At 48.2% G+C, this 21,933-nt stretch overlaps 3 protein-coding genes across 8 annotated transcripts in view; 1 reads left to right on the top strand and 2 right to left on the bottom strand.

Annotated features, from left to right (window-relative positions):
• POLL (DNA polymerase lambda) overlaps positions 1 to 2,579 on the bottom strand; it is an 8,716-nt gene extending 6,137 nt beyond the window's left edge. The window contains exons 1-3 of one of the 3 annotated variants that reach the window (XM_082425272.1): positions 2,451 to 2,579; positions 1,459 to 1,599; positions 436 to 730 (exon numbers count right to left, since the gene is read on the bottom strand). In XM_082425272.1, coding sequence (XP_082281398.1) covers positions 436 to 730; positions 1,459 to 1,573 — 410 coding nt within the window. In that variant the 5' untranslated portion in view covers positions 1,574 to 1,599; positions 2,451 to 2,579. The other 2 variants (XM_082425271.1, XM_082425270.1) reach the window with 2 other exon arrangements.
• Positions 2,525 to 21,933, top strand: DPCD (deleted in primary ciliary dyskinesia homolog (mouse)). Of its 2 annotated transcripts, XM_082425406.1 has the most exons (6): positions 2,532 to 2,665; positions 7,480 to 7,560; positions 13,546 to 13,670; positions 14,015 to 14,148; positions 21,059 to 21,161; positions 21,621 to 21,933. In XM_082425406.1, exons 1-6 carry the CDS (start codon positions 2,602 to 2,604, stop codon positions 21,723 to 21,725), a joined length of 612 nt encoding a protein of 203 aa, XP_082281532.1. In that variant the 5' UTR covers positions 2,532 to 2,601; the 3' UTR covers positions 21,726 to 21,933. The 2 variants fall into 2 exon arrangements, with proteins under 2 accessions (XP_082281533.1, XP_082281532.1); XM_082425407.1 differs by lacking the exon at positions 7,480 to 7,560 and having other exon boundaries at positions 2,525 to 2,665.
• The window catches only part of FBXW4 (F-box and WD repeat domain containing 4), a 101,325-nt gene continuing 86,480 nt past the window's right edge, over positions 7,089 to 21,933 (bottom strand). For 2 of the 3 annotated variants that reach the window (XM_082425179.1, XM_082425181.1), the window contains one exon: positions 7,089 to 7,355. Coding sequence is in view for 2 of the 3 variants with exons in the window: in XM_082425181.1 (XP_082281307.1) it covers positions 7,292 to 7,355 (64 nt within the window). In the remaining variant the exon portion in view is untranslated. Of the gene's footprint in view, positions 7,356 to 10,652; positions 11,623 to 21,933 lie in introns of those variants that run through there. The other variant, XM_082425180.1, reaches the window with a different exon arrangement.

Here is a 21,933-nt window from a genome sequence, read left to right as displayed (position 1 = left end):
TTGGCTGCGTTGGGTCTTTGTTGCGTGCGGGCTTTCTCTAGTTGCGGCGAGCGGGGGCTGCTCTTCATTGTGGTGCGCGGGCTTCTCATTGCGGTGGCTTCTCTTGTTGCGGAGCACGGGCTCTAGGCGCACGGGCTCAGTAGCTGTGGCATGCAGGCTCAGTAGTTGTGGCTCGCGGGCTCAGCAGTTGTGGCTCATGGGTGGGCTCTAGAGTGCAGGCTCAGTTGTTGTGGTGCACGGGCTTAGTTGCTCCGCGGCATGTGGGATCCTCCTGGACCAGGGATCGAACCCGTGTCCCCTGCATTGGCAGGCGGATTGTTAACCACTGCGCCACCAGGGAAGCCCTGAAATCGGGTTTTTTTAATGTGTCCAATTAAGACGATGAGAGTTTAACAGCTCAAGAAAACATCTGAGGAAAGACTAGGACCAGCCTACCTCTTGGGGATGAAGATGCTGAATCCTGCTGTGTCCACGAGGCTTCTCTCCTGTAGGCACGAGCTCAGCCAGGCTGACTTCACCAGCTGAGCACCTGGGGGCAGCCAGGGCAGTCTAAGGAGGCGGAGGGCTCGCTCACAGTCCATGCCTTCATCCACCACAATGTGAGTGACCCCTGGGGCCTGGGCAGGGCATATCTGGCCACCATGCTGGACAATCTGCTTCTCAAAGAGTTCTGCCCGGGCTCGCCCAATGCCAGTGGGTACAACATGCGCCCGCACGGAGCTCAGCCACTCTGTGGAGGGGACATCCAGATGCCTACTGTCATACTTTCAGACATGATCCCAATGAACCCTTCACAGTCCCCTCCCCCCACTCGTTTTCCTCCACCCAGACAGCCTGCCTTCTGGGGATTCCACCACAGGCATACAGTTAATTTCCTGTGGGCCATCACTTGATGTAAGGCGCAAGGATTCTGATACGTCCTGTTCCCTGATATAACCTAGAACAGTGTTTGGCACCTTGTAGTTACCCTGTAAATCACTTCATTTGATCATTCATTCTTTCAACACATATTAGTAGACACTTATTATCAGGCACAAAGCACATGTTTTGCCACTATAAGCCTCACAGTCTAATAGATTCACCTCCCCCAACCCAGCCCACCATGTAAGCTTTTGCCATCTATTTGTCAATTTGGCTGCAAAATATAAGTCTGGGGACCTGAGAAGGATTCCCTCCCTGCAGCAGCAGGCAACCTCCTAGAGAGCAAAGGATTCTACCAGTCATTTCCTTAGGGGCCAGGGAGTATTTTCTGATTTATGGAGGTCTCAGGGTGGGGTAGAAGATAAAACAGCAAGTCGCCTGTCAAAGACTGGGGACCAAGCCTAGGACAAGGCAGGTAAAAACAAACCTGCAGGCTCTGGGCGGGCAGAGTCAACTGCAATATCTGATTCTGGGCATGAATGATGTAAGAAGCCTCAGGCTCAAACACATGAGGGTTCTGAGGCTGGGTCCGCTCACCTCCTGCTTCTTCTCCGTCTTCCCTCTTGGGAATCTTTGCAAGTGCTTTTGATGATGGATTGGTATGAATTTTCTTCCTCTTGGGAAATGCCTTCAAGATGCCCCTGGGGTCCATTGAGGTATGGCTGGAGCCTGGCCTTTCTGTTGGAGGGTTGATCAGGGCAGCTGTCATGTGGAAACCCAGAACTGAGGCCCCCCAACCCCTTTGACTATGAAGGTGGGGTCTCTACTGACCAGGCCTTGGGGACAGTAGCCAAGTTCCCAGGAGTCTCCCAAAACCCAACTGAACTTGGGTGGTTTAGCCTAGCTCTACACTCACCACTTTCAAAGTCAGAGTACTGGGGAAAATAAGGGGAAGAGTGGAACTATTGGGGGAACTTTTGATGGGTACCAAACGATATCATTCCTCAGGGAGGTGCTCTGAAGATTAAGTGTGCAGTGTCTGCTCCTGCTGCATCCCACTTCCAAAAGGCTTTACCAAAACGAGATGCCAGGCTAGGAATGGAGCTCCATCTTTAGGAAGGACTTGGCCTCCCAAAATGAGTGGGGACTTGGGGGGACCTGTATATAATCTTTCTCTACCCCCATCACACACCCGCAGAGGAAAACCGGGGTGGGGGATGGCAGGTGGAGGTTAGGAGGCGGGGTGGGGGAACGCCCTGCACCTGCCCTGGTCTCGGACCTCTCAGCACGGGGGGCGCGCAGGCCCGCAGCTGCAGGGAGATGCACGACTGCAGCAGGTGTGGGGCGCCTTCCCGGATTGGGGGAGTCTCGGCCTCACAGCTGGGGGTGAAGAAGACGCTGGCAGGTGTGAGGCACCCGCCGCGTACGCAGCTGGCGCGCGCCAGGGACTCCCAGCTGGGGGCCAGGCGAGGGCTGGACGGTCTGGATCCTGCCCTGAGGGCTCCTCCCCACTCCCCAGGTTCGGTGCCGGATGGGGTCAACTTCAGGCCGGACGGGTCACCGGCGGTGGGCAGGAGTAAATTACTTACCAGAGCAGCCAATGAGAGCAGACGAAGGGCTTGAGGGGTTGCGGGGTGGGAACAAGCAAATGTCCAGAACATCTTCCGGGTCGTCCGGAAGTGACCCTAGGCGGAACGGTTGCCATGGCAGCGGCCGGGCACGCGGCTGGGCTGAGGGAAGATGGCGGTGACGGGTTGGCTGGAGAGTCTGCGGGCGGCAGAGAAGACGGCGCTGCTGCAGGACGGTAACTTGAGGCACCCCGCGAGCACCCTCGTCCTTTCCCCCAGGGTCCGGCCCTCCGCTCTGGCGCCTCCGGGAAGGGCCTCAGTCCAGGACGGCAGGGCTGGGAGGTCGCGGCCTCCCCCTAGGGCCGTTACTGCATTTGCAGATGAGGAAACTGAGGCCCAGAGAGATGAGGTGACTGGAACACACGTCTCTGGACACCCTAGTTTCCTGGACACCACCTCACTCCGCTCTGAGTGCTGTTACTAATAAATAATAATTCTTTTCACGTTCACTGTTATTTGCTCCTCACCGCTGTCCCGAGAGGTGGTTAGTTTTGACCCCATTTTACAGAAGAGGAAACTGAAATCCAGGATTTTAGATCGGCCCCAGCTCCCCCAGTCAGTCAGTGGTACAACTGGATCTTGACCTGGGATCCCATGAACCTCAGTCTGGAGGTTCTGTTGCTGAAAGCAGCCTGGTATCATAGAGAGGCAGGACACCTGGGCTCTAGTTAACGACTCTGCCTTTAATTTACCGTGGGCTCCCCAGTCGGCCTCTTTACTTGTTTGAACGTCATTTTCCTCATCTGTAAAATGAGGTGGATGGATTCCCTGTGTTGTCTCTGAGGTCCTTTCCAGCTGTAATGTTATGTTTGTAAGTGAACCTCTAAATGTTCCCTGGGTCTTTAGAGGAGACAAAGCAACCCCCTACCCCCACCTTGTGCTGGTCCTGGAAGAGGTGGGCACAGAGGTATGGATGGAGTTCTGACTTTCTTCCACCCTAGGACTGGCCAGTGCTTCAGGGTCCCTTCCTGGACTCACTTGGCAGCCAGAATGAATTCGGTCTGAATTCCTGTAGCTTTCAGGAAACCAGCAGGGACTGACATCCACAGGCAGAGGCCAGTCAAGAAAGCGGGGAAATTGAGGTCAGCTGGTCATTTGCTCATTTATTCATGCAGTATTTAGGGATGATTTTTACTGTGTGTCAGGTTGTGTGCTAGAGCAGATAGAAAGAAAAAGACATGTCCCAGGAGTTCACATAGTGGTCAGGAAAAAAATGTAAATAAACAAAAGCGTGTGTGTTAAATAGAGGTTGGACTCTTCTATAAAATGCTATGAGAGCACAGAGGTGAAAATGATTATCTCTTTGAAGGAGGACCTGACAGAAGAGGTGATGTTTATGGGTCCTAAAGGATGAATAGGTGTTTGCTAAGTGGAGAAGAGGGGATAGTTATTCCAGGAAGAATGACTCACGTGTAAAGGCACAGAGGTGTGAAAGTATATGGCTGATTACTAGGGGCATAACAAAACATTTAGTGAGGCTGAAGCATTCACCCAGTCATATCTCCCTACACTGTGTCAGGTACTAGGTGCTAGGATGCAATAGTGAATAAAAGGACGCTTTTCTCAAGCGATGAGGGGAAATGGTGGAAAATGAAGAGGGATTGCAGATAAATTGAGGTATGTTGTGATAGATCTCCTATGCCAAACCAAAGATTCTGAACATTATCTCATCGGACAGTGGGTTTTGTTTTTATTGTAAGACGTACATAACATAAATTTACCATTTTAGCCTTTTTTAAGTGTACAGTTTTGTGGCATTAAGTACATTCACATTGTTCTGCCACCATCACCACCATCCATCTCCAAAACGTTTTCATCTTCAGCTGAAACTCTATACTCATTAAACACTAACTCCCCAGTCTCCTTATCCTCAGCCCCTGGTAATCACCATTCTACTTTCTGTCTTTATGAATTTGATTACAACAGGAACCCCATATAAGTGGAGTATACAATATTTGTTCTTTTGTGACTGGCTTATTTCACTTAGCATAATGTCTTCAAAGTTCATCCATGTTGTCGCATGTGGAAATGAGGAAATGTCGCATGTCGCTTGAGGAAATTTTGATTTCCTCCCTTTTTAAGGTCTGAATAACATTCTTCCATTGTATGTATATACCATATTTTGTTTATCCACCAGTGTGTCGATGGACACTTGGGTTGCTTCCACTTTTTTTATTGTGAATAATTACTGCTGTGAACATGGGTGTACAAAATATCTATTCTAGTCCCTGCTTTCACTTCCTTTGGTCAAAGGACAGTGTTAAACAAATATTTCATCAGTCAGGACTTCGTTAAGTTTTTTTGTGAGTAACATCACAAAACAACATTGTTAGTCCCCCCACCAAACCAAAACCAAAAGAAAGAAAACAAACAAAAAAAGCCAAATGTGTGTATATGCCTTGTCAAACCTCTCCTGTAGATTTACCCTCCTAATGTGTATGTGAGTGGGTGTAGGATGCTACTAACTTCCCGCCAAGAATCACTTCTGTTGCTAATGAGAACCCAATACACTTCTTCATAAATAATTTATGTTCACTGTGGAAGTAAGAAAAATTAATAAACAAGTCACTGGTAATCCTACCATGCAGAGATAACCACAATTGACATTTTCATACCGAAACTTTCATATTTTTTCCATGCATACAAACTCATATATTTTTTTCTTTCACCAAAATATCATAGTAATAAACTTAAGATTTTTTATATTCAGATACATATGTACACATAGAATAAATATGTATTAGAATGAAGTATAGATAAATATTATATGATCTTGGGTACAGGAGGATATTCTAAGCACAACTTCTGGATTATAACCACAAAGGAAAAAGCAATTGACTATATAAAAATTAAACACTTGTTTGGGAAAACCCACGTTAAACAAAGTTAAAGGGCAATTAAAACTGAGAACATTTGCAACATATATGACACGTGCTTAATATATACAAAGTTCAATCAGATTAGTAAGAAAAAGATGAATACCCAAATAAAATAGGCTAAGGCCTAAACAGGTAATTCACTAGAAACATGAACAATAAACCCTTGGAACATTGTTCATCCTTATAACCTTAAAGCCATATAGATATACTAGTATGGTTATTACAGGATCAACTTTGGCCTCAAGTGAGTTTAAGTCTGGGCTGTCATTTCCTAGCTTTATGACCTTGGACAAGTTACATGACCTTTAATCCTCAATTTTCCTAACTTGTGAAATACAAGTACTGGAGGCACATAGGATTATTGTGAGAATAAATGCAATAAAACATGTAAAGTGCCTGGCCCATAGTAAGCACTGCATCCTGCCTGCACTTAAGACTGGACTCCAGGGGAGAAGAGAGTCAGGCCAGACACCCTCAGCTACTCACAGGGAGCACCTTATACCCCACTCCTGATAGGACAACCTCTTACAGCTCTATGAGCCAAACAAATGAGTAAAGGTGGTGTAACCTAGGGGCCTACTGAGAGGCCCTGCAAATTTGGGGGTGAGTTTCCCCAGAATACAAATTCGGAATGACTCAAGGGAACTATGTCTCAGAGGAGTGAATGGACAGTGAAAAGGCTTGGTAGATCAGATAACAGTTGCAAGTTTTGGCTAGTGACTCCTTTAGCTGGTTAAGGGCCTTGGGGCTCTATTCATCAAGCATACGTTAGGTACCTGTCTACTGGGCATTGGTACTGTTATTAGTCTCACTGAGGAGCCTACCTATATCTACTTACCTATGTGTAAATATAGGGGAAATTATATAGCCACTTTTAAGAAAATGCTTAGTATTATATTACATAGGTGGAAGAGCTGGTCTAAGAGACGCCATTGGGTTCTCCTGTTCTTTCAATGAAAGATGAAGCAATGTTCATTCACTCTCTCAATCAGTATTTAGTTGAGCTCCTAAAATATGCCAAATACTATACTAAGTGATAGGGAAACCATAGGTAGGGGGGATAAAAACCCTCTTACCTTAGTAGAAGAGACAGGCAATAATCCAAAAATCATACAAATACATGTAAAATCATACCAAGGTAAATGCTGTAAGGAAAACACACGGGGACTAACATCGTGTGGCTGTGTGATAGGGATGGCCTAGACATGTACAGAAGAAGGCAGAGCGAGGGCACGGCTGGAGGGAGGCCTTGGTCGGGAAACCCAGTTCAATATCCTGAGCACATAGGCTTGGTTTTAGGAACTGGGGAGAGAAAGATAAATATGATATCATTCTGAAACAGATGCTTTTAAAAGCATAGTATGTGATAAATGCTCCACTGTGGATATGAATAAAGCACCAGGGAGGCATAAACAAACAAGTGATGAATTTTACCAAGGTGGTTAGGGGTGATAGTTTAGGAAGATTGCACAGTGGAAGTGACATTTGAGCTGGATTTTGAAGGGCAAGGAGGAGTTCAGCAGTTGGGAAGAAGTTTGGAGCTATTTCTGGTAGAAGAATCAGCAGAGTAAAGACATGTTCAGAGAAAGCTTAGAAAGGAAATGAGTCCCAGGACATGTCCTAAAGTAGTGGTGGGCGATGGTTGGCAAGGAGTTCGTGGGAGGCTCTGGGAAGGTTTTTTAACATGCCCAAGGCTGTTAGTGTTTCCCAGGTAGATCTCTTTTTTTTTTTTTTTTAATTTATTTATTTATTTATTTATTTATTTTATTTTTGGCTGTGTTGGGTCTTCGTTTCTTTGTGAGGGCTTTCTCTAGTTGCAGCAAGTGGGGGCCACTCTTCATCGCGGTGCGCGGGCCTCTCACTATCGCGGCCTCTCCTGTTGCGGAGCACAGGCTCCAGACGCGCAGGCTCAGTAGTTGTGGCTCACGGGCCCAGTTGCTCCGCGGCATGTGGGATCTTCCCAGACCAGGGCTCGAACCCGTGTCCCCTGCATTGGCAGGCAGATTCTCAACCACTGCGCCACTAGGGAAGCCCCCAGGTAGATCTCTTGACCTGCAAGTCCCAAGGCAAGAGGAGGCTCAGAGGTAAGGCACTCTCTGTTTTGTGCCTAGGGAGAAGGAAGGTGCACTATTTGTTCCCAGATGGGAAGGAAATGGCCGAAGAATATGATGAGAAGACAAGTGACCTACTTGGTAAGTGACGGGGCCCCCAGCGGGCCCTTAGGAACACTTGCGGTGACCTAAGCAGAGGTAAACACGCATAGCTGAGGCTTCAGGGAGGATCCCAGCACCGCATGTGGAAGCTCAGGGAGACTGAAGCCCTTGAGGCAAGATTGTTCCTGAAAATAATCTGAGGTCAGGGCTGGACACCAGAGATGGAGTGGGCGTCTGCTTGACCAGTAAACCTCACTCCACCCCCAGACAAATGAGAGAGTGAGTAATTCTTCTAAGGTGGGAATGGGCATGTAAAGAAACCATTGGGAAAAAGCTTTACAGAGAAGGTGGAATTGGAAGTAAGCCTTGAAGGCTGAGTAGTGGTAAGGGCAGGCTTCCCCTGCAGTTTTTTTGCCTATTTTTTTGTTTTGTTTTCTGAAGCCACATCGGGAACAAACAAGAATCAGAGGCACAGCTTTTGACCTTGCCTCAGAAGTGGCTCTATTAAATATGTCCCTCAATTTGGAGAAGGTCTGAATCAAAGGGAGTAGGAGGTAGAAATGGTGATTTTGCAGCATTGTCACTTTCATTCCTGCAGCCCTTTTCCTCTAAGAATATGCTCATGAATAGGGGCCGTAGCTCAGATTTCTGGAAATTATTTGATTTGTTCATTCTCTGTTCTCAGGTATGCACATCAGCATTAACCGACTTCCCAGAGCTAGGTGGCTGGTTCTTTGACCCAGAGCCTGAGGCTGTCAGCAGTGGGAGTTGGTCTCTTTATTAAATTTCACCTGAAATGCTAAGACCAATGATGGAATCATGGGCTGGGTTATTTTCTTGTCATTATTCTTGACTTTAATTTCTTCCTGGGCCTGATCGACAGGTAGTATTGGCGAGGGAATTTCTTTTTCCCTTTTTCTGACAGCTCATAAATGTCTAGAACCGACAACACGGATTACACTGGTTTGCATTCTCTTAGTCTCCAGTCTTAAAATATGTGTCCTGTGCATGTTCAGCCGCAGAGTGAAGTGTTGATCCCTCCTTATTATGAGCTGCTTGGGTTCCAGTCCCAATTGGTTTAGTCTGGTGCTATTAAAAATCTTGATGTGTTTAGCATATGACACTGATTTGGTGGAAACCAATACAGTAGTAATATCCTCACAAACCATTGTAATTTATAGCGCTCCCAGCGGGTGACAGCCTTGGAATGCCTAACAGGGGTGAGCTTATGAAAACAGAGGTCACGTGGGCTGACCACCACCATCACCAGGCCGGGGACTAGCGGCAGCTCTTCTCCCCCAGCCCCCAGCGTCACCTCTCTTCTCCACACAGAGCAAATAATACAGCTGTCGGGGCTGTGGCTGTAAAAACAAACAAACAAATGAAACCCAAGGCCTCTTAGTTGTGCTTGGACATGAAATTAAAATGAAAAAAAGTCCAGGTCCCTTCATTTGTAGCATCCCACATGAACTTGTCATTTTCCCTCTTGGCAGGTGGAGAATAGACAGTGGCCTCCAAACTCCTTTTTCTTAAAAGTAGAAATGGAGGTTCATAGGAGAATGTTGTCTGACTAAAGTTTACCTAATGATAGCAATGCCGTAACTTTTATTGGGTGCCATGCTAAGTGGTTTACACGAACCAACCACATTACAGCCCAGTGTGGTAGGTTACTGCTGTCTTCATTTAACAGTCGGGAAAAATGGAAGCTTCAAGAGGATAAGCACCTTGCTCAGAATCACACAGCTGGTTAGTTACAGAGCTAGGATTTAAGCCTAGGTCTATCTGATGAAGAACCCATGCTTTAATCCACAAGAACATTCTGTTGGGAGTTGAGGTTATTTAATCCCGTTTTCTTTTCTTACTAAATCTTGTTCTCCCCACAATGACCCGGGTAGGGGCTGGAGGGAGCAGGACAGAGATGGGCGGCAAGGAACACCCCGCTCAAACCACTGGGCCCTTTGAACAGCTGATCCTTTTCTCACCCATCTCCAACCACCCCACCCCACCTCCGCCAGCTTGCGAAGTACTGTTTTTTTTTTTCATTTTTAAGTATAAATAATCCCAGGGCCTGAACTGACTTCCATTTGTGCATTCTTTGAAGCAAAATATGGACAGGGTTTTTGTGGGTGTAAATGGGAATACTTTCATTTTCTCAGCTAATTATACAAATTGGATAATTGGCCAAACTGGTTTTCTGTCCGAAAAACCCAGAAAGTAATTTACAGAGAGAATTACCAATAGGACATCTGTCTGGGTCGGAGCTCTTCCGGTCGGTGTTAATAAGCATAGTAGTGTCATATTTTTTTTCTACCCTCTCAGTGCTATTCATTCCCACCCCCAACAGTGAATGCTGTATGTGTATTCATAGAGGAAAAAACTGAAGGGCCCCATAACAATGATCGGAACATCAAACCAGCCCTAGAAGAACACAGCATGTCCAGGGGGGCAGCGGCTGAAGGGCAGGCCATCCCCCAGCGATTACATTCGGATTACCGGCTTAATCTGCTTTGGTATTTGACCGCCAGCCTAACCACCCCAGGCTGCATTTGGAGGATATTGAGCACTTTCATCCCCAAGCACTTCACCGGCTTTATAAATGACCCACTCGATTCCCTTCAGCCTCCTCAGGGATGGGACGTGGCAGCTGTTTAATAGCCACATAGCAATGTTGCAGTGTTTTAGGGCAGAAAAGAAGAATCCTGCATCCAGTTTAAGCTGCAGGGAGTATTTAGGAAAGGAGAATGTAATTATCCACATTGGAAGTGGGCCAGGGCTTGGAGCTCTGGGGAAAGAGGCCTTTAGGACCTCCACTTTCCAGCCCACCTGAAAGATGGGGCCTCCTTTCAGCAGTCTGGGACATCAGCCTGCTTCCTGCTGATTTAGGAAAAAGGCCCCAGGCGCTGCCTCCTTCATATATTCCCCATCAGACCCTTTACAGGGTCATTGAAAGTCTCCTTTCCAAGGACTGGCCCTGGCTCAGCCGGGAAGATATGACAGCGTCCCAGGGAGCTGCCTTGCACACACCAGTTTGGGTTTAACATATAATCAAATCAGAGTGACAGCAGGTGGAAATAGTCTTCTGTTGCCGCAGGAGCTGTCCTTGAGTTCAGGAACAAAGACAGGACAAGAAAGACAAGACAAAATGTGTATTTGCATGTGTGCATTCATGCCCACGTCCATGGGAGAAATAACAAGGACTTCACCGATTCATTTGTTGGATCTTATCTCACAAGGGAATGAATACGGAGACTTTCTTCATATTCTAACAAAGAACTTAATTCCAAGGTGTTAAAAAAAAAAAAAGCGAAACAGCCAAGGGTCCAAATTTCTGTGACCTGAGTGGCTTTCAAGGTCAGCAGTAAGGAAACCAGTAGCTGACTTTCCTCCTCCTTAGGGTACTCCTTGGGAAGGTTTCTGTTCCAAACCCAGTATTCCATGGATAAAAGAATAGACAGGAAATCCTGGTATCGGAATTGCCTCTCCTGGCCACACTGACATCATGCCTCAGGACACATGATTTAACAGGGTCCATGATTACAGGACGCCTCACTTATCCAGCCCCAGATAGTTAGGTGTTTTTCATAAATTATCAATACATTTTCAAATAATTGAAGCTTTTCCTTTAAATGCTAAAATACAAAAAACAAATAGAGCTACTTTTTTTTTTTTAAGTGAACCTTTTAAAATATCATATATGCTTATTGAATGTTTATAGAATACAAGTTAGCCTTTTACTAATGATTTAAATTCTGGTCTTGAAGTTAGGAGACCTGAATTTTAGCTGTGGTTTTTGCAAGTTAGTGTATCTTTCTTTTTTTCCTTCTTTTTATTTATTTATTTATTTATTTATTTATTTATTTATTTATTTATTTATTTATTTATTTATGGCTGTGTTGGGTCTTCGTTTCTGTGCGAGGGCTTTCTCTAGTTGCAGCAAGTGGGGGCCACTCTTCATCGTGGTGCGCGGGCCTCTCACTACCGCGGCCTCTCTTGTTGCAGAGCACAGGCTCCAGACGCGCAGGCTCAGTAGTTGTGGCTCACGGGCCCAGTTGCTCCGCGGCATGTGGGATCTTTCCAGACCAGGGCTCGAACCCATGTCCCCTGCATTGGCAGGCAGATTCTCAACCACTGCGCCACCAGGGAAGCCCTAGTGTATCTCTCTGAGCCTTGGTAATTCTTCATACTCTCCCCTGGAGAGTGGTGGCAAGGGTTGAAGGAGAGCAGGCAGGGAAGAAATGCTGTTTCCCATTTGAAAAATACAGGTACTGGACTAGATGCTTTCTAAAGGAACCTCCACCTTTAAACTCTGTGATGACTGTGTTCTATTATATCGTGATCCCGTCAGGGTCTAAGGATGCTTGTTTGTCCTCACACCAAATGGTCCCACATCCTTTTTAGTTCTGTCGCTGCCCTTGATGTGAGCTATCCCGTCATGCTGTTGTCAGTTTGCCTGGGAAAAAATTAATTTCCTGCCTTATTCTACACATAGCATTTTATACATGTCTGAGTGAGAATCTGGGAGTGATCTTTCCTACAATAAAGCGTGAGATACATGGGTCTTGTCACAGGAAACCGCCACTTAGAGGCATTTGTCGCTTCTGAATTTGCAACTGTGAACACTGCAGCCCAGAAGGCTGGCTTCCAGTTAAGTGAAGTATTACATGAATAGATTTGGATATACTTCTGGTCACAGTCCATTCACTTAAGAGAGAAGAAGTATTTGTGAGAAAAAGAAAAAAGTTGCCTTTAAAGCATATTTCCAAGTTTTACTCTTCCTTATTAATTTTCATTGTAAACTTGGAAATGTGTTTCTAGGGAGAGTTTTTGGCCCTGAGATGTAATAAAATCGCACTGCAGAACGCACCAGACCTTATAAAAGCACATATTAAAGGGAAAATTCAAATTGTGCCGCATACTTTTGTGTTCAGCTTGTGTGCCTTACTTAGAGCATGAGGGTGTTTGGGTTTGGCACCGCTGCCCAGAAGGTCTCAAAGAAACCCATCCTGAGAATCGCATTGCAGCTCTCACCCCCCGGCCCAGAAAAAGGAGCAACTGCGACAGGACGCCAGGCACTTTCTGAGTTGTTTGGTTCCTCACAGCAGCTTCAGGAAGGCTTCCGGGCTGGAGCAACACTGGGACTGCCACCTGGAAGACCCCCATTGCTGCGGGCAGGGAAGGAACAGAGGGGTCGCGCTCGGGAAAGCCCCCCGTGGCCGTGGTGTGCTGACGGTAGTCACTGTGACAGGGCTGAGCGGGGTTCCTGAGCATCCCAGCAGGGGCTTTCAGTTAGTGTCTACTGCATTAGTCTTTTCACTTAGAATTTCCATAAAGTATGTGGCTTAATTGAAAAAAAAAAATCTTATGCAAACATCTGGGTTGTAAAATAGAGATGATTATTTGCATTATAAAAGGATGATTCCACTCTATAAAAAATGTACATTAGATCTTTTATAAATAATGCATTTAAAATATGGTGTGTGCCTAAAATTTCCTGTAAATACAACTCCGGGGCTTTTGTTTTAAGCCATGTACACCTGAGATGAGTGAATTTCTATATTTGGACTTTCTGAATCATGAGACAAATCTGCCTATCAGCTTTCACCCTCTTAATTCATTTTTCCTCTGCCCATTTTTAGAGGGAAAAATGCATGTCAGCTCACACTTTTGGGGATCCACATTTTCCCTGTTACTCGTAGCTACACTTTTCCTAACATTCACGTCTTCCCTTTGCATGAAGTCACACCTGGGGGTTTCTGAACTCCACTTGGCGCCTTTCAGAGCTTTGTTCTAATTCCTTTTGTCTGAGCACCCATGATATGGGCTTTACAAGTTGTCTAATATTGAAATACTCTCCTGAGATTTCAGAGGTTGTGAGGTCCCTGCTCAGATGGATAAAGCCAGTGTAAAAACCGGTAGCTCCCACTTTTATCCTGTTCCAGTTACCTGATGTGATATTGATGATTCAGCAGAAAGAAGCAGAGTACCTTTCTTCCCCATAATCCCACTGCTTCTTTCTCTCCTCAGTGAGGAAATGGCGTGTGAAGAGTGCCCTGGGCGCCTTGGGCCAGTGGCAGATTGAGGTGGGAGAGCCAGCACTCCCAGCAGCAGGGAGCCTGGGGCCTGAACTCATCACGGAAAGCAATTCCAATGTATGTCTGTCTGTCAGGTGTCTTGGGGAGGCTGGGGGAGTGGGCTGCTGGCCTTCGGGGGCAGGCGCCATGTCTTGTTCACCTCCTCATCTCCAGTGTACCCACCTGGACACAGTGTTCTAGAAATGTTTGCTTCAATGAGTACCCAAAGTGTTTTGGCTTAGTCATCCCAGGGCGAGGGCTCCAGGCCTAGAATGTCACAGCAATGGCAGTATCAGAGGGGAGCTGTGGGGAAGAGCTGAGGGTCTCCCATTGTGCCCCTTGATAGAGCTTTGTGGAGGGGGGAGCCATCCTTTCCCACCCCCCTCCAAGAATAGTCCTCAAGTTGGCTTTGCCTTCTGCAGCCCATCTTCATGCGCAAGGACACCAAGATGAGTTTCCAGTGGCGAATTCGAAACCTCCCATACCCTAAGGATGTCTACAGTGTCTGTGTGGACCAGAAGGAGCGCTGTGTTGTCGTCAGAACAACCAACAAAAAGTAAGTGGCATGGTGGGCACCTGCCTGCTTGTGTATGCGCGAGGTGGGGGTGCGGTTTGACCTGGGGTTAGGGCTCAGACGGCTCCCCACCTCAGAGGGCAGAGAAGCCTGCTGTCTGGCTCTGAGGGAGGCAGGAGAGCTTCACTAAAGTCCTGTAGGAGGTGCTAAAAGCTGAAGGGCTTTCTCTCTGCAGGACCAGCTTGAATATTGTAATCAGTTCCACCAGGGCAGGGAAATTTGAACAATGAGTATCTGGCCCAGTACTTGGCACATACTGGGGCTCAATAAATATTTGCTGGATGAATGAGAGGATGAGGGAATCACCTGGCCATTGCCTTGTGATCTTAAGTGGTTCTGCTGTAAGGTTATTGTGCCTTGACCTCTGGCTGGATCCAGTCCATGATGAACTTGGCCTGGTAACATCACTTTTGGAGCTGGCAGGGGGCCATGGCCTGGAAGGTGCACCTGTCTGAGGTGGCAGTTACCGAACTTTCAAGTACTGGTCTGGGAGCAGCAAACCTATCCCTCCCTGAACTGAGGGACAGTGAGCCGGTGCTTTGGCCTCTTGGAAGTCTCTTGCATGAAGTCTCTTGCATTATGTTTCAAAGGGGGTACTAGACTTCCTTTTGCTCCTCTTCTCATGGTCTGCTAGGGGAAGGCAAAATGTGGGGTTGAGGGGACAGAAGGTGACCAAGGTGGAGATCTGATCCTGGCAGAGCTGCTTCTGGGCTGATCATCTTGGAAATGCATTGATCTCGTTTGGGTTTCTGGAGCTCTGACTGATCACAGGAGAAGAGAAGAGCCCTGTGATGACTCGGTCATGACCTGAGTCAGAGGGATTTCAGAATAGGACCAACTCCCATGAAATAGATTTGGGGCATTGAGATGGGAGGTTTTATGAGTTACTGGTCCACAGACTGTGAAGCCACCCAACATGTCTCGTGGGGTGCTAAGCTTAGGCCAGAGGTGTCCCCATCCATCCACTGGTTTACAAGCAGTAAGGAAGACCCAGCTATTTGTCCATCTCTCAGGTGGTGTGGTGCCAGCCTCCCGTCCCATCTCCCTCAAGGTCCATGATGCCCACGGGGAAGCAGTGTGCCTCTCAGGCTCCCCTGGTGCAGCCCTGGGTTCTGCCCTCCTCTATGACCCCCACACCCTCTCACTTTGGCAGGGTTAAGGAGTGGGGAAGGGGTAGAGATGAATGAATTAATTTCAGGATTATTGCTGTACACGCAGCCAGCAGCCCCTGAAGTGGGCCTTGTCTATAAATACAAAGTCATAATAATAAGGATTTGCGTTTATAAAGCACTTCGAAGCCCTCAGATAAAAGGCAGTTTATTCCTGTTATTGTTCTCATCATTAACAGCAGTCAGTGCCTAAAGTGGGATTTAGTAATTTCAGACAACAGAGAAATTGCCTTTAGGAAAACAAACTCCGTGCTTCAGCAAACATTCCCTGGCGTAAGAGGCCCTGGGTCCAAACTAGGAACAAAAGTGCTTCTGATAGCACTTGAATCTGCAGCCCAGCAGTTTGTGGAGCTGGCTGCTGCCTCCCTTTTGTCCCCCAGAGGTCACTGTCGAATACAGATACCAAGCAGAAATGTGATTACCAGGGAGTGAGAAAAGAGAGGCTAGCTAGCTCACCAAAAAATTCATCTGCAGGCGGATCCTCTGGGTCCCATCTCCTGTGCGTATTCAGCCATAGGTGGCGCTCTTGGCCAGGCGCTCCATGACCAGAGGCCCACTCCGGCGCCCAAGGCAGGGGGAGACATTTTTGAACTGATGGGTAAGGCCAGGTGGGATGGGAGTAGTGCCCTAGAGGGAGCAGGGCCGGGATTGGATTCCCAAAGAGGGGAGAGGAGTATGTGAGTGCCCACCTCAGAGCCTACAGTGAGATCTCAGGTTCAGTGGCCCAGCCTGGCTCAGCACAGCCTTCCTCAGGATCCTCTGCTGGGAGGAAGGTGAGAGGCTGCTAAACCCCTAACAGGCTCTTCCTGAGCCTAGTGGCATTTTCATCTTCTACCTGGAGTAGATGTCCTATACCTTTACTACCCCTAAATATACAGAACTCAATAGCTATTCCTTTGAGCAGTGTTTAGCTTTTTCAGGATACTTTAAAAATCTGTTTTCTGATCATCACACCATCCAGTGGTGGACAGGGTATGTTTTTTTTAATTTTATTTATTTATTTATCTATTTATTTATGGCTGTGTTGGGTCTTCGTTTCTGTGCGAGGGCTTTCTCTAGTTGCGGCAAGTGGGGGCCACTCTCCATCGCGGTGCACGGGCCTCTCACTATCGCGGCCTCTCTCGTTGCGGAGCACAGGCTCCAGACGCGCAGGCTCAGTAATTGTGGCTCACGGGCCTAGTTGCTCCGCGGCATGTGGGGTCTTCCCAGACCAGGGCTCGAACCCGTGTCCCCTGCATTGGCAGGCAGATTCTCAACCACTGTACCACCAGGGAAGCCCCAGGGTATGTATTTTTATTCTTGTGCTATATATGAATGATTATGTATCTATAAAGTCAGCATGATGAACTGACTTACTGAAGGGATAGTTAGTGATGGTTTCAGTGCCCAGGCCTCTTCAGTTTCCATCACACTGTGGCTTTTCTGATTTGACTTCCTTCACCTGGAGGTTCCATGCCTGCCCCGATTCTGATATTCTGGATTATGGTTACCAGTAAAAGCCAGAGTTCCTTTGTCTATACCTGCCTTGTCTCTGAATAACTGGGTTGGCCATTTCTCTTGAAGGAATTGATTCCAGTGTATTATGTCCTTGGCCCCAGGTAATAGCAAGGGATGAATCAGGGAAGGAAGAAAGTGCTTTTCCAGGATCCCATTGTGGCACCATCTATTCCCAATAAGAGTGTTTGTGCAGAAAGAAGGTTCTTAGCCTCAGCCTAGAAGCTGGCAGCTATAAGTGGAATGAACTAGGATGTGGAGTAGGAAGATGTCAGCTTGAATCTGGCCTCTGCCACGTATTACCCGTAGCATTTTGGGCAAGGGTTCCTCATATATCATAGGAGAATACTCATACGTACGTCACAGATTGTTTGGGGAATTATGAAATTGTATATGTACAAACACTCAGCCCCATGCCCAGCCTGAAGCAGGCCCTCAACAATTCTTTGAAAATTAGAACCTGAGGAGAGCTTGGCTGATTTGACATCGGTAATACTAACACGGTGGGAGTGTTAATAGGCATCTCTAGAAAAGAGGATTCTGTGGTCAAATAAGTTTAGGAAACTCACTTTGGTAGGACTTCTGAGTGCCTTTAGTATGTGAATGTGCGCTGTGACTCTCTACAAGGGGCTACTGTAGGCAGGGGTGACCAGTTTACCTGGAGTGTTGATGTTTAAGAAAGAAGGGGAGATTTGCCGACTGATTCTCTAAGGGACAGACTGGCTAGAGGCTTCTCTCGACCACTCTGGCCGAGCCTGTGTGCAGGTGTGCAGAGCACCCACTGGAGGTGTGTGGGGCGTGGCCCATGTGACTCCACAGCCATCCTGCTTCTACTTTCAGCCTCCTCCAGAGTCTCGCTCTAAAGGCCTGGCCTCTTGTGCCCTTTCTCAGTTCACTAAAAGGGAGAATGGGTTGGGAAAGGACTGGGAATTGGGAAGGGGAGACAGCAGAGAGAGAGTGATAGGGTGCAGTGGATCATTTCTGAAATAGCCAAAGTGAAGGCGCTGTCCTTTTGGCACAGTTTTGAGAGAGGTACAGAGTTGGCCTGTTCCGGTCCCTGTGACAGTGACTGAAAGTTCATCTAGGGCAGGTCCTTTATTTTTAGAAAGGAATTTGGAGGAAGAAACTGAGGCCCGGAAGTTAAGTGGCCTGTCCAGAGTCACAGGACAGGGCCAGGAGTCCTCCTGAGAGCCTTTGCTTCCATGTACATCTTTTGGACACTTTTACATTCAGAAAGGAAGCCCACTCTGTGTTAGAGGGAGTGCCCAGGAGACCTGCAGGGTGGCTGGGTCCTGGGGGAGACCACCCCCCATATCTGCCCCATCCTTGGACAGACGCAGGGAACCTAGACCAGGTGGTCTGTTACTTTGAGGTGAGAATGTAGAGCGATGGCGGGGGGGGGGGTGCAGTCAGGAGATTGGGGGGATTATCACTGTAATAAGGGTATCTCCGTTTACCAGTTTTATGACTTGGGCAAGATACCTAACTTCCCTGTGCCTCAGTTTACTCTTCTGTAAAAGAGGATAACAGAAGCAACCAACCTGAGAGGGTTGTTTTGAGGATTCAATGTGTGTTGAACAGGGCCTGGCACAGATTTAGCATTCATAAATGTCACCTTTCACTGTGTGGCTGAGACCAAGGACAGTGAAGGCGGCAGGTGAGAATGGGGGTTGTTGTGCATCAGTGAAAAGTCCAGGAACCACCACACTATAAAGGCTTAGCTTTCAGCAGAAACACAGGGTCTCCTTGGGCAGCGATATGGCCTGTTTCTTCTTCATCCTTAAATCCCCAGCTCATAGCTCAAGGTCTGGGACACAGTTGACGCCTAAGAAATGTTTGCTGCCTACCTAGGGCTGCCTGAGGCTGAGCATTTGGGCTTTTCCAGAAGCACAGTGGGTCCCTCTCCAGTCCAGGTGCTGGTGAGAAAGTGAAGCATGGTTCTTCTCAGGGCAAGCCCCAAGGCCAGGGATGGAGATAAGGGAGTGTGGGCTGCTCCCTGAGGAGAGAAAGCAGATGCCCCATACCCCCTTGAAGACTGCCCATCAGGAGCCCCTGAGGAAAGTGGTTTAACCTCAGCCGATAAACTAAGTCCATTAGAATGGACTCATAACAAAGCTGAGCCTCCAGACCTACTCTGCCTCCATCCCCCCACCTCGTGAGAGGTGACGGGAGTAGAACAGGGAAGCTGGGGTAAGTCATGCAACTCAAGTTCCCTTTGATCTTGTCATTGCTGTTGAGACCAAGCCCTGGGACTCTTTTTCCAGTCCTACTACCCCTGCCTGGGGAATGTGCCTTGACAGTGCCCCTCTGAGAGTACACAGGTGTGTCCCTGTTCCCCCTCCCCGGCACACAGCCAGGTAGGCAGAAAGGATGTCCCCACGTTCTGCGCAGCAAGGCCTTACACAGGCCCCCTGGGTTCGGCTGAGCTGTGTGTGCCAGGCTGCTTCTCTCCCGGTTCTGCTTCTTGTGTATGTTTGCAGGGAAGATGTTAACACTTCCTAACAAGCCTTTGTGTTCATCTAATCTCTGCTGTTTAACCTTTGACTCCCTCCCTATTATCAGTGTCTGCCACCTTTGCTGGCCAGACCAGAGGCCCCAGAAAGAGCCCTCAGCCTGGGCTGGCTAGGAAGAGGATGAAGCCGACATTCCACCCCGGTTTGTAGGCAGATGGATCACCTTTCCCTGGGGCAGAGTTTGGAAAATAAAGCAAACTTGTGGTGCCATTAGGATCCCCCAGCCCCCACTCCTTTTGAACTGTCAGCCTTTAAGTAAACATTCTTTTCCTGCCACGGGTCCCAGCACCTTGGCTGGGAGTGAGGAACCTGGAGGATAGGGGCCCTGAGAGCCTTCACTAAACTGAGGGATTTGGGCAGGGAGAGCAGGGCAGAAGTGCTGCATTGATGTCAACTCTCTTGAGCCCCCAGGGCATCAAGGCTTTTGAAGTGGACTGGGGGTACCTGCCACAACGACCAGGCCCCTCTGACATATTAAAAGCCCTATGCTCTCCAGGCCCCTCACTTGAGTTTGTCTGTACCTGTCTGCAGCATTTCCCTGCCCAGCCCACATAACCTTGCAGCAGCAGTGATGCCATGCCTGGGTGACAGGTCTGGTAACCACTGGCCAGAGCCTAGGTCATACTTCCACCAAGGAAAATGCCAAACAGTCCTATTGCTAGAGGTGAGGAGGCCATTGCTTGTGCTCCAGTGTAATAAGCACCAGACTAGGATCAGGGAACTTTAATCCTGACTCTACTGACAACTGGCTGTGAAGCCAGGTGAGATATTTCACCTCTCTGAACCTGAGTTTCCTCTTTGGCAAAGGAGGTCAAATTATAGACATTATGGGTTGGATGTTGCTATCTGGGTTTGTTTTTTGTTTTGTTTTGTTTTTTAGTTTTTTGGCTGTGCCGCGCGGCATGTGGGATCTTAGTCCCCTGACCAGGGATCGAACCCATGCCCCCTGTATCGGAGGCGAGCAGTATAACCACTGGACGGCCAGGGAGGTCCCAGGGTTGTTTTGTTTTTTTTACTAAAAGGGATCATCAATCTCTGGACTGCCACCTGCCGATGAGGGGGACCGAGTGTGGTATGTGAAAATGGAGGAGTGGGGTCTCAGGGCCAGCAAAGTAATCCAGGGCCCCAGAGATCCAGCTTCCTTGATGAGTCACATGGCTTGTTCTCTTAGGGATATTTCTCCTTGTGGATGTACTCCCCTCTCCGGCCTACAAGTAGAGTCAGGCTAACAAGGCCTTGAAAGACCCCAAAAGAGGAAAAGGTAGCTGAGGTCCTCAGTAAAGTGCCATGTAAGTGCCAACTGTCAGTCCCCAGCTTTCGAGGACAGCCCTAGATGTCCTTATTCTGTTTCTTGTTAGCACACATATCCCATTTTCTTCGGGTGCTGAGGAGGTAGGGCTCGCCTGAGCCAATTGTGTATTCCAGGAGGCTTCTTCCACATGTCTTTGGGAGGACTGAGCTTGAAATATGAGACCTCCTGGTCTAATCAAGGAATTATGACTGGCCCTGTTCCATTGCTGGACTGGCCATAAGGCCTTTCATTCTTTTCCTTCCAGGACCACTAAGCTCTAAAGTACTGGCGTTCTAACTGGCTTCCCTTCTTCCTCTTTGGCTGTGTGGGGGGAATTGTATAGAAGTTTGGCATCAGAGGGCCTGATGCCCAACTGTTGAGGTCACTTTGTTGGGTGTTCTCATGGCCTCTTGGTGTCCCCACAGGTACTACAAGAAGTTCGCAATACCTGACCTAGACAGATATCAGCTACCTCTGGATGATTCCTCGCTGAGCTCTGCTCATGCCAACTGCACCCTCGTCATCTCCGTAAGAGTCATTCAGACTTCTTGGCCACTATGTCAGGGAAAGGCTCCTTCTTCCCCTGCCCACTTCCCATCCTACTGGAGTCCTCAGTTCCAGCCCCAGCTACTCCTGGGGTGTGCTTGCTAGAGAACAGGCCTGGCTGCCTCAGCATGGCGTGAGCTGGTGAGGGCTCAGGAGGAGCCTGACTTAAAAATCATAGCTGGAAGAGGATAGAGGGTGATGGGGAGGGGTGGAATCCACAGAACTGGGGTTCTAGACAGTCCAGAGGCCTACCCCTACCCAGCCATGTGACCTTGAGCAAATCATTCAACCTTGTAGGCCTCAATTTCCTCATCTTTGAATAAAGGGGGTAGAAGGGGCCCTGAGAGAGAGAGAGAAAGAGCGAGAGTGTGTGTGTGCGCGTGTGTGTGTAGGGAGGGGTGATGTGACTGAATCATGTCCTCTCCTTGGCTCCATCCACAGTACCAGAAGCCAAAGGAGGTCCTAGTAGCTGAGTCAGAGCTGCAGAAGGAGCTGAAGAAGGTAAAGACGGCCCACAGCAGTGATGGGGACTGCAAGACTCAGTAGCGGACCCCTGAGGCCTGCACTTCCAGCGCTGAGTGTGGGTGAGGCTCTTCCTGTAGACGCCTCTGAGACTTCGAGGCTTGGGCCTTTCTGGCACAGGGGCAGCCTCTTTTCTCCCAGGAGCTGTCCAGGCTCTGTAAGAACTGGGCCTCAGGGCACTGCTAGCCCCTGAGTCGTGGTCTTCTCTCCTGAGTAAAGTAATTCTGAGTCA

The sequence above is a fragment of the Balaenoptera physalus genome, assembly GCF_965194825.1.
Source record: "Balaenoptera physalus genome assembly, chromosome: 14".
NCBI classification, from domain to species: Eukaryota; Metazoa; Chordata; class Mammalia; order Artiodactyla; family Balaenopteridae; genus Balaenoptera; species Balaenoptera physalus.
The sequence above is the reverse complement of the archived record's forward strand: the minus strand, read 5'-3'. Positions and strand labels throughout refer to the sequence as shown.